The sequence below is a fragment of the Neophocaena asiaeorientalis genome, unplaced genomic scaffold, assembly GCF_003031525.2.
Source record: "Neophocaena asiaeorientalis asiaeorientalis breed wild unplaced genomic scaffold, Neophocaena_asiaeorientalis_V1.1 scaffold67, whole genome shotgun sequence".
In the NCBI taxonomy this organism is placed as follows: Eukaryota; Metazoa; Chordata; class Mammalia; order Artiodactyla; family Phocoenidae; genus Neophocaena; species Neophocaena asiaeorientalis.
Genome location: NW_020173731.1, coordinates 4757727 through 4769276, shown reverse-complemented (window position 1 = coordinate 4769276; position 11550 = coordinate 4757727). Strand labels below are relative to the sequence as shown.

At 51.0% G+C, this 11550-nt stretch overlaps 1 protein-coding gene across 1 annotated transcript; it reads right to left on the bottom strand.

Annotated features, from left to right (window-relative positions):
• Positions 1-380: 380 nt before the first annotated feature.
• On the bottom strand, positions 381-11544 carry BATF3 (basic leucine zipper ATF-like transcription factor 3). Its single transcript, XM_024751139.1, has 3 exons — positions 11367-11544; positions 9290-9394; positions 381-867 (listed from the first exon to the last, which is right to left on the bottom strand). Exons 1-3 carry the CDS (start codon positions 11442-11444, stop codon positions 682-684), a joined length of 369 nt encoding a protein of 122 aa, XP_024606907.1. The 5' UTR covers positions 11445-11544; the 3' UTR covers positions 381-681.
• Positions 11545-11550: the final 6 nt, after the last annotated feature.

Sequence of the window (11550 nt, the reverse complement as noted above, 5' to 3'; positions counted from 1 at the left end):
TCCTGTGACTACCAATGGAATGGGAGGTGACCCGGGAATATACAGAGCACATGGGAAAACCAGCCTGAAGCAGAAAATCTTCCAGGACGGTCCAGCCTGGGTGGGAAAGTAGACCAGGATGGAGGGTCACGCAGCGCATAAGACAAGCACGAGTCATGCCCAGCACACCCCTGCAGGACCCAGCTGGGGTGGCAGGGGAGTCCCACCCCAAGGGTGCCTCCTCAACTAGCATGGATGTGACCATGGGGGAGATTACCAGGAGGAGAAGCAAGACCCAGGAGCTGCAAAACCACCTTAGGAGACAGGAGATGACCTCTTCAGGGAGAGGAAAGGTATTGTGTCTCTAAATTCTAAGAACTTGGCGAAAGGAGAGAAGATAACACCTTTATTATCCATGTGCTAGAGGAAATGATTCTGCACAAAAACGGAACCTACTAGCTGCCAAAGTGGATGCGCAGCAATTCCTGAGGATGGCCTCCCTGCCTGGATCCGCTAAAGGCTCTGAGTCAGGGGCCTGTGAGAGCGTCACGCTGAGCCTGGGCTGCTGGGGACACGGCCCGCAGCTCCTAAGAGCTGACCCAGCCACAGGTCCCCCGGTACATGGATGCAGAGGGAAGCCTCTTCCCAGGTGTGAAAAAGACCAACGCTCCTTGCTGGGCCGAGGAGGACCGTCTCCGGGCTTCACCGGGGCAGGCAGCCAGCCACGGGGTCCAGCCGCGGCACCGGCACAAAGTTCACGGGGCAGAGCAGCAGCGGGCATATCTTCTCGTGCTCCTTCAGCAACTCGCTCAGGTGCTTCAGCTCCTCCGTCAGCTTCCCGATCTCTCTCCGCAGCACTGTGTTTTCTTGCTCCAGGCACTCATACTCCTGGGAAGACAGAAATCAGTCTTCAGCATGGGTTCTGAAACCACGCGCCCTTCCTCTGTCCTCCGGGCAGATCTAACCCCAGCCACGATGCTCACCTCCTTCCCTGGAATCTTTCTCATTAGCTGCCTCCACCACTCAGATTTGTTTGTTCATTTGCTTCACGTCTCTCCCCTCCCACCAGGATGAGGGCCAGGCTTTGTTTTCTGAATCATCTTTATCATCTTATTTATAATTGACATAAAATAAAATGCACCTAATTTTAGGTGTATAATTTGATGAGTTTTGACAAATGTAAACACCTGTGTTGATCAAGATGCAGAACATTTCCATCATTCTGAGAAGTTCCCTGATCTCCCTCTGCAGTCAGTGACCCTCTCCCCACAGCCACTGATCTGCTTTCTGGTGGTTTCTGCTGGGTTCACTGTTACAGCCCCAGCACCTGGAACAGTGCCGGGAACATAACACATGTTTGTCGAATGCTGAGTAAATGAATGAAAACACCCCTTGCCTTGGCTTTGCTCCAACACTCACCTGTTAAGCTCCCACTATATCGGAGTTTACAGAGGCTTAGAACCGCGGGAGATCAGAGAGCCCTTAGCCCAAACCACACAGTGCAGAAACCTTCCCTATGTAATTCTAGCTCCGACATCCAACTTATGCTGGACACTCTCTCCTTCCAAAGACAGTTTCTGCTATTTCTGAGCTGCTCTATTAGAAAGCTCCTCTTTGTACTATCCAAAATCATTCTCTCCTTTAAACCCACCCACTGGGCTTGGTTCCACCTATGGAACCACATAGAGTACATGCAATACTTTTTCAACATCACAGTTCTTGAAATGTTAGGAGACGGCCCCATACCACTTCCCCTTAGGTATTCTCTGAGCCCAACTGCTTCAGGTCCTCTGAGTTCCTTGGGTTTCAGGACTTCTGGTTCCAACGCCCTTCGGGAGGCCATTCCCAACACACGTTCCAATTTGCCAGGAGCTCTGAGAAAATGTTCCCAAAGCACAATGCACGATTCTGGGGATGGTCCCGCCATTCAGAGGGCAAATGCGTGAGGTAGTCTGCTCTGGGTGGGACCCAAGTGCGCAGCCACCTAGCTCTGGGGATTCTCTCTGAGAATGCAGAGAAGTGCAAGCTTTGTCTGCATCGGCCGCTTCTCTGTTCATACTTGAACTACAACTGATACTTTGGCTTAAGGGTGGGCCTTACATCCGCTTCTACTGAATTTCGCCCTGTTTGCTTGGTCATCTGTCAGCCTAGCAAAATCTTTTTGAATATTGTTTGTGTCAGCTCCTGGGTTAGTGATACCACACAGCTCTAAGCTGTCCGCTAACTCGATGAAGTAGGTCTTCCTTTTCTTCACCCAACTCATTAATAAGTCCTACAATACTTGGCCACTTGCAGAGCCCTATGGCATAACTATAGAGACCTTCTTAAGGCTGACGATCTTATTTGCATCTTGTTGAAATGTTGTTTTCAATCATTTCTAGGTTGATTCATATGGTTAGGCTTTGTTGAACCATGCATGCCATGCATTTCCTGAGCTGGGAGCCCAACCTTATTATCTTACCAGTAACTTTTAAGAAATATTACTAAAAAAGTCTGATCTTCTTACAGGCCATGAAGATACATGCAAATTCTCAGCTCTGCCTCTTTACTAAAGCTGTTATCCTCAACTGAGCTGCCTTCCTGCTTTTGTGTGGAAGGTCAAGCCCACCACCTCCAGGAAGGCTTCCCAGATCATAGCACCTAATGGAACCACATCTCTCATTACGTGTTCTATTCAGTCTTGCATCATAGTCAATCTTACTTATATTAAATAAGGTCTCTCTCCAAAGATCAGAAATGTATAGCAACTAGGGGCCTCTGCTACCTTCTCCTGTACCCCTGCCTGACAGGCCCCAATGCCAACATCTACGAGCTCAGTAACTCCACAACCCTCGCCCTTGGTCTCCTTCTCTTGCCCCCTTCCTTCCCTCTCTCCCACTCTAGGCACTTTCCTCCCTCTCAGAACAAGGGCCCCAGAGAGGTTGCACATAGAGGCCATCGGAGCTATCTCTCTGCCTCCTGTCTTTCCCAGGCAGGCTCTCAGGGTGACCCGGAATACTCTCCATGGCAGCGGGCCTCACCCACCCTGCAACAGGCTGAGCTGGGCCACTTTGGCCCCCTAGTACCCTGGCTGCATTACGTCTTCAGCTCTCCTCCAGGCCTACCACCCCCAATGCCCCAGGCTCTCCTCTGGCCTCTGACAGCTCTAGTCCGGGAGTCAGAATTCAGTCTCCCAATGCTGCAGCAAGAGGCCCTCTGTGGGCAGGAAGGGTCTGGCTGGGAGGAGGGGATGGGGACCTAGGCATCGTGGGGAGCGCTGCCTGTAGCAAAGGGCTGAGAGAGGCCACAGCTCTGTGTAGTTCGTACATGCGCACACACACACACACACTCTCCACCCTGCAACTGGAAATTCTCTTCACCTCCAAGTAAAATGAAGAATACATTTGAATGGTTCCGATGAGCTAAGATTTTTTTTTTTTTTTTGCGGTATGCGGGCCTCTCACTGTTGTGGCCTCTCCCGTTGTGGAGCACAGGCTCCGTCCGGACGCGCAGGTTCACCGGCCACGGCTCACGGGCCCAGCCGCTCCGTGGCACGTGGGATCCTCCGGGGCCGGGGCACGAACCCATGTCCCCTGCATCGGCAGGCGGACTCCCAACCACTGCGCCACCAGGGAAGCCCGGCGATGAGCTAATATTTTAACTAGATTCCAAAGAACAGAATTCTTCCTGTAGCAGAATATTCCACATGCCTTTGTATAGTTACTGAATGCTGTGGCAAGATGCTTCTGAGCTTCTGAGCTCTCCCTCTGGAAGCCACAGGGGCCATGCTGCCGAAGTCCACGGCTCTCCCCGAGCGCCAGCTCAGAAAGGCCACAGAGCTGCCTGTCGCGGGCCTCCAGCAGGCCCCTCGACTGCCTTCTCCACAGGGACTTTCTCTTCTGGGATTTAAGTTTTACTCATAAATCTGCGGAGGGGCTTTTACTGAGCTGAGGGAATAAAAAGAGAAGAAGTCAAAATCTTCTTCAAGCGAGACCAGTTCCACAAAAATAAAAGAGGGAGCTGAGAGGGGAGAAAGAGGAGGTGAGAACACTGAGTGGGTACAAAGGGGAATGAGTAAGACCCACTTCAGCCTGAGGAGAGATTACCTGGACTTAACATATGTGAAAAAGAAGCCAAGAACATTACATCCTTTGTTATTTCCAAAGAGATGATCCATTTAGCTCAAATATCGCTGACTTTCCAATCTCCTATCTCAGGAGGATTTGAGGTCATTGTGCTGCTTTCTCTGGGTATGTGCAGGACACAGTCACAAAGCAGAGACCAGAAATGGGAGGTATTGAAATCACTGCAAATCCCACTTCTGCCTCAGAAATTAAGCTGTCTAGGGCAATAATTCTCAACTGGGCCAATTCTGACAGTCCCCGGGGAACATCTGGAGCGGCTGGCGACAGTTTGGGTTGTCACAGCTGGGAAGGGGGCACTACTGCCCCCACCCCAACGAGGAAATAGCTGACCCCAAATGTCAATAGTGCTGAGGCTGAGAAACCCTGGTCTGAGCTTCTAAAGAGAGGCTGATTGAGGAATGAGGTGCCGTCTGGGGGGGTGATTCAGGGTCTAGGATGCCTTTGAGGCAAAGACTGGTAAAGAAGCTCATGTGGGTACCAGGGACCAGAGATGATAACTAAGGTGGGAAGGAAATGAGGGGAAGGAAGAGGCCATCAGGAGGACACAGACCCCATTTCACAAGCGAGACAACTGAAACTCAGAGGTACGGTGGCTTTTCTGAGGTCATGCAGACTTGGGGCCTAATCCCTGACTTCAAGGTCAACTGCGGCTCTCAGGCAATGACAGCAATTCTGCTTTCGCTTGGCAGCATCTGGGCCCAAATTTCCCCCCATGGTCGTTACCAGCAGTAAAGGGCTACGAGAGCTCAGGATTTTACCGTAAGTCTATCCCCAAGCCTTAAGCTCATATACTTCCCAGCAGAAACATTGTGTCACCAGCAAGGGCTGTACATATTAGAGTCATCATCAGTTTCTAAACCCAGTGAGGATTGACATGAAGGATCCTCTTAGAGTATGCAATATCTGAAAACACCAGGGCAACACGTACCACAACCATATTGCCCAAGAAAGTTGTCAGTTTGTGACATTTGGGGCTCCTGAGGATGGCATCACTGCCTTCCTTTTCTGACTCAAAGTTCTTTCTCAGTCTTACACCTTTGGGTGCCTGGCTTGAACCAGTGTGACCCACTTCTGAGACACTTTCAACTGGGCTTAGAGACCTGGACTGTTTTCTTGGGTTCCCATTTGTGAATCTGCACCCGGGCCACGTGCCTAACATTCAGAGATGAATACGGGTCAAAGTCTCCATGAGAAGGGTAAGTGCCTTGAAGGGAAAACTCGAAAAGCCACAGTGAACAGTGAGGTGCACAGATACACACTAGGAACTGCTTCTCATCTCTGCGGGGCGACTTTTGGCAGCCACACCCTGAGGGGGAAACTCAGACATCTCTGAAGAGTGACCCCAGTCTCTCTCTGGCTTGGCCTGCTCAGCTTCTCCTCCCGCCCTGCCCTCCAAGGGGGTTCTGCCCTGATGGATAGTCCCCCGGCTTTGGGGATGGAGAGCTGGGGGAGGAAGAAGGCAGCTGAGAGACTTGTAACAGCTGGGACTGGAGGAGGATTTTCTGGATGTTGGAGGTGAGAGAGGCTCAAGAACTGAGTGGGCAGGAGAGGAAGTGGGAATTTTAAACATGTCTTGCTCTAAATATTCCCCTTCATGGTGTTCAGGAAAGGCAAATAAAGAGCTCGAGTTACTTGGAGATATTTAGCAATGCTAGCCCACAGTATAGGATAGAGGAATTTATGGGATAAGGGCTTTACTCAAAGCCCTTTTTTTTTTAAAACATCTTTATTGGAGTATAATTGCTTTACAATGGTGTGTTAGTTTCTGCTGTATAACAAAGTGAATCAGCTGTATGTATACATATATCCCCACATCTCTTCCCTCTTGTGTCTCCCTCCCACCCTCCCTATCCCACCCCTCTAGGCGGTCACAAAGCACCGAGCTGATCTCCCTGGGCTATGCGGCTGCTTCCCACTAGCTAGCTATTTTACATTTACTCAAAGCCCTCATGATGGGCTCAGCTCCCCAGGGAGTAGTGGGCAGTCGTGGCTACCAGGTGGCAGTTTTCTGTGCCCTTCGGTGTCTCCCAACGAGCTGGCCTCATTCCAAGTCTGAGGAGAAGGTTTCCATGCACTGTGTCTGGCTCTTACTCTTCCCAACCCAGATGTGTCCTGGGAGCCCCAGGGAGCCTGAGGGGCTTTCATCTGTGACCCAAAGCAGGGCGCTAAGTCCTCTGCCTGCAGCTCACTGGAGCACAGTAACATTATTCATCACCACATTTTTTAACCAGACATCCCACTCTCAATATGTAGATGTTTTTCAAAATTTAAAAACTAGTCACCAAAGTGACTACTGACACCAGTGACCAATGACACTTGTGTGTAGCTAGTGACGGTAAAGGGTGGACTTCTGCTTTGGGGCCTGTGTATGGATGGAACCACTGTCCTGGCCTCCTTGATACTGTGTTTCCCAACAAAACTGGCCTTGCTGAGGTGATCTGCCAGTGGTGTGTGATCCTAATCCATTCCTGTAGCTCCACAGAGAAAGAGGAGAAGGGCGTGTTCTTCTGTGGAGGGACTGGGTGTCAGATTAGTCGGCCCCCTTCTGGAAAGGGCAACTGGCACAGTTATGTTTATGGACAGCAGAACAAGCTAAGAATCCTATGAAGGGCCCTCCACCCACCATTCTAAGAGGGATTAGGCAGGAGTAAATGTGGCAAATCACCCCTAAATTTCCCGGAAATCTAGTCCATTTCATTACCAAATCCAACAATGACAGAAATTGAGAGAGACCCATCTTTTTGTGACACTGTAGTAAAGTATTTATGTTTGTCGTAGGCAGAATAATGCCAGCCCCCATGATGTTTACATGCAATCTCTGGAACCTGTGAATATGTTACCTTACATGGCAAAAGGGGCTTTGCAGATGTGACTAAGTTGAGTATCTTAAAAGAGGGAGATTATCCCAGATTATGCAGGCAAGCCCAGTGTAATCATGAGAGTGTTAGGGAAAGAGGAAGCAGAGAAGGAGATGTAACAACAGAAACAGTGTCAGAGTGACGCAGGATGAGAAAGACTCAACTGGCCAGTGCTGGCTTTGAAAATGGAAGGGGACCAACAAGCCAAGGAATACAGAAGCCTCTAGAAACTCGAGAAGGCAAGAAACGGATTCCTCTGCAGAACCTCCAGAAGGAATGCAGCCCTGTTGACACCTTGATTTTAGCCCAGTGAGACCCATTTCATATGCCTGGCCTCCAAAGCTGTGAGATAAAATAGATCTGTGTTGTTTTAAGTCACCAAATTTGTCATGATTTGTTACAGCAGCCATAGGAAACGAATATACCTTCCTTGAGACTCATGCCTCCCAAGGACAGGAATGAGATCTTAATCCTCTCCTTGTGACCCAGTGGCAATGCCTTGCCTGCGGTGGCTCTCGATAAGTATTTGTTGAACGAATCTACTCGACCTTGCTCCATGAAAGATCTTGTCCAAGTCATTTAGTCACCTCCACACACATAATCACTTGGGAGTTAAAACCAAGTGTTCTCTAGTGTGTTTTCATACTGATGCACCTGGCTGCAACCAGAAGTTCCTCGAGAGGAAGGGTCCTGCTAGCACATGTGTTCTGAACATAGGGCCTTGCACTGACCAAGCCACAAGTCCCCTCTGGGGGTTATTTGGTAGCATGAAGCTAGAACCAGGCTTGCTTCAGGAGCAAGGGGGAGGGAAGAAAGGAGGCAAAGGGCACCCCAATTCCTCTGTGGAAATTTTACAGAACTAATCCCGGCTGGGACAGACCTTCCCTGACCCTGGTCTGAAGATCCTAGTCTCTTTCTACAGCCCAGACTTCCTACTTTCAAGAAAGAACGTAATATTTATAATCTATGGCCCTCTGTGAATTTGTATCAGTGGGTCACCTCTCCCTGGAGCCTGTGCATTCTAAATCTGTTCTCTGCTCAGTGTGAAGGGGTTCTTAGAGACTGTCCTTCCCCCTCATAACACCTCAGAGTCTCCTGTGCTATCAATGCCCCTCAGACTGGCCTTGCTGAGACAATCTATGGCCAGAAAGTGTGGCAGGAGAGAGCTGAACTAAAACCCTTAATATTCACACCACCCCTGTGCAAAGACAAGAGCATGGGAATGCCGTCAATTCCTTGGACAGATCCTGGGATGCCTTCGACGTCAGTTCCCATGTATTGACTGTGAGATTATGTGGGATTATGCATAGGGATAGAGGAAAATGGAAGAGTTTAGAATAAAGCTCAGGTTCCTGATTTGGGTGATAAGATAGATGGTTAGTTAGCTCCATTAGCTACAATTTGATGACAGTGAGAAGAGCAAGTCTCAGGGTGAACAGACACGCTATCACGGTCATGCTGTAGCTGAGGAGCCTGTGGCGACCCATTTGGAGGTATCTAAGCAGACACTGGAGATGTGGGGTTAGGGCCAGAGGTCTTGGAGCAATCGATGCCTACCTGAGAGTAAGTGATGTTGGGAGCTGACGTTGGCAGAACAGATTAAGTCTTCCAGGGTGAGAAGAAAAAAGGGCAGAGTCTGAAAGCCTGGTCAAGCACCAACATTTAAGAAAACAGACAGAGGTAGAAAAGTGAACAAAGAAACTAAGAAAAAAGTGGTGAAGAGGGTCAGGAGAAATAGGAAATTGGTCTCTTAGAAGCTAAAGACCTTGAAAGAAGGTTTCAAGAAGGCGAGGATCAGCGGTGTCAGAGGAGCCAGCAAGGCGAAGGATGAGGGGACTAGAAAGAGGTCCCTGGACCGGGCAGTGCCAGGCACTAGTGGCCTCAGCGGGGCAGCTTCTGTAGGAAGTGTGCATGTGCGTGTTTGCACGTATGTGTGTTGGGGGAGCAGAAACGATACCACAGAGGACTGGGGAATAAACAGGAACTGAGGACATGGAGACAGCAGGTCTCTTTTTAATAAGCAGGGGAATAAAAGAGGGAAAGAAAAGAAATGGGGCGCTAGCTTGAAAGGGAATCAGGATCAAAAGGTGGGTTCTTCATTTTGTAATAAAGGAAACTTGAGTGTGAGATGCAACCAGTGAGGGAGAAATGGAGACACCAGTGAGTGAAGACTCAGAACACTGGGCTGGAAGGACACAGCAGAATTAGACGTGCATGTGGCCGAACTGGTGAGGACCAGGGTGTGACCTTAGGTCCACCACAGTGCAAGGGTGGAGGATGACTCCTTGCCGTGGCCCTTGCATGGCTCTGCCCTAACCACACTCTCACCTCATGGAGTTTGTCAGCCTTCTGGGTCTGCTTCTTCCGGCTTCTCTGAGCAGCAACTCGGTTTTTTTCCCTCCTTCGGACCTTCCTGTCATCATCCTCAGGGCTCTGGGGGGGAAGGTTTGGTCAGGTGTGATGCTGAGGCCCCTCGCCTCACCTTCCCTGCCCTTTCTCTTCACCCAGCATTGCTTATGGAGCGTCACCATTTTCTTTGCAGCCACAGCAGTGCTTGCTGCTACATCAGTGGGGTAACAGTGGCCCCACGTCGAGGAGCACTCACCATGCGCTATGACTGTGCTAGCTGTTAACCCCTGTCACCACCCTGAGAAATGTGTGGTGGGACCGCCGTCTAAAAGATGAGGAATAAGAAACTCGGAGATGCTGAGGAACTTGCTCCAGGTATCACAGCTAGTAGCGGGGAGAACGGGAAGTGGAACTCAGGTCTGCTGGACTCCAAACCAACGTTCTCAAACCTCTCCCCTGCAGGGCCTGTGCCTGGAAGAGGTGTGGTGTTGGTGCTCGTCTGAGGACGGGAAAGGCAGAAGGCAGCTGCTATCTGGGACTTGCTGTGGGCCAGGGCTTCTGCCACCATACACAAACAGGTACTTTTTTTTTTTTTAATTTAGAAGATATCATTTAAAATTTTTAGTTGGTAAAACATCTACATAGTTGAAAAATTAGAAAGAATAAAACATTGAAAAGCAGACCCCTAGTTAACCACTTTGGTTTCTTGTATATAGGAAGCATCATTTCTAAAACAAATTTCTAAAATGTTTGCAAACAGGTACTTTTGAGACTGTGTACAAGTCACCATCACGCTGATTACTAACTGCAACCACGTAACTCTCCCAACATACCACGTGATCCTGAACGCCACAACAATAGGTTCCTTTGAACAATGTCTGACTGACGTTTTGTTTCACACACAGGTCAGGGCGAATGAGAAAGCAAATTTATGATGTGTCTTGAAAGCTCTTGGCTGTATATGAGATTTAACCAAACTTGGTCAAATCCTTCAAGAGTTATCCTGAGGACTTCCCTGGTGGCGCAGTGGTTGAGAGTCCGCCTGCCTCCCAAAAAAAAAAAAAAAAAAAAAAAAAAAAAAAAGATGGAAAGAGGGGAGCAAACTGTTGAGATATTCATGTATTATTAACCACATCTCAATTAGTTCTCATAAATATCATGAGAAGTTGATATTGTTATATTGACTTTACACGTGGGGAAATTGAGGTTCAGAGAGGTTGAGCAAATTGCCCAAGGCTACTCAGCCTGTGTGTGGCAAAGCCCAGGCCTAAACTCAGATGTGTGGCTCTCTAGCGTCACCCGATGACATCCTGTGCCAGGCACCGAATTGAGAAGAAGGGCATAACCATGAAAAGACTCAGTCCTAAAGCAGCAGAGCGGGAAGTTCTCATACTGCAGTCCCTGCGGGCAACTTTGTGTCAGTTTCCCCAGTACGCGGTTGTAAACGTGGTGGTGGACAGCACACAGGACCGAGCGCCAGCCAAGAGCTTTCCACCAGTTCTGAGGGTGGAGTCCGCCTACTTCTGGCCCCTACCTCGCACCGCTAGGCCATTCGGGAGGCAGCCGGTAGATGTTGGGAGTGCTTGGGCACGAGTTTCCCCTTGTAGCGGAATTTCCCCTCTCCACACCTTGGCCCCCGCTCGGAGCGGCGGGGAAGGACCACGCGCTCCGGCGGTGGGGTGGCAGCCGGCGGCGGCGCATGGATGGCGACGCCCAAGGCAGCGGGGACCCCACGTGCGGGGGAGCGTGGACAGTGCCCAGCCCTAACAGGCGACGGCGCCCTCTGGCCTCTCCCCCTCCCAGGCTCAGGAGCCCAGTCACCATCCCGGACGCCCCGGGCACCGTGCGTGCGCGGGGGCGGCAGGGCAGAGGCGCACGCCAGGGTCCCTGGCCCGCCCCCGCGGCCCCCACACCGCTCGCGTCTAGCTCCCGCAGCGCCCTCCACCCTTGCACTCAGTGGTCGCCACACAGGAACCCCGGCACCCACCTCCTCGCGCCCCCAGGCGCGCCCACCCCCGCATCGCCCGCGGTCCTCCCCGAGCCTCTAGTTCACTACCTGCGGCTGCGCCTGGTTCCCCGGAGCCGTGAAGCTCCTCTGCAGGACGCTGCCGGCGGCCGGGAGCCCTTGCGACATGCCGCGCGCTTCTCCGGCCCGGCCCGCCCCGCCGCGCAGCCTAGCAGAGGAGCGGCCGCGCGGCCCGGCGCGCCCTGCACGCGGGGAGCTGCCTACCGGCTCTCTC

Coding starts and splice junctions, on each gene's coding strand:
- BATF3 (XM_024751139.1), bottom strand. CDS start 11,444: ATGTCGCAAGGGCTCCCGGCCGCCGGCAGCGTCCTGCAGAGGAGCTTC. Junction 9,395..11,366: donor GGAACCAGGCGCAGCCGCAG/GTAGTGAACTAG, acceptor CTTCCCCCCCAG/AGCCCTGAGGATGATGACAG. Junction 868..9,289: donor AGGCTGACAAACTCCATGAG/GTGAGAGTGTGG, acceptor CTGTCTTCCCAG/GAGTATGAGTGCCTGGAGCA.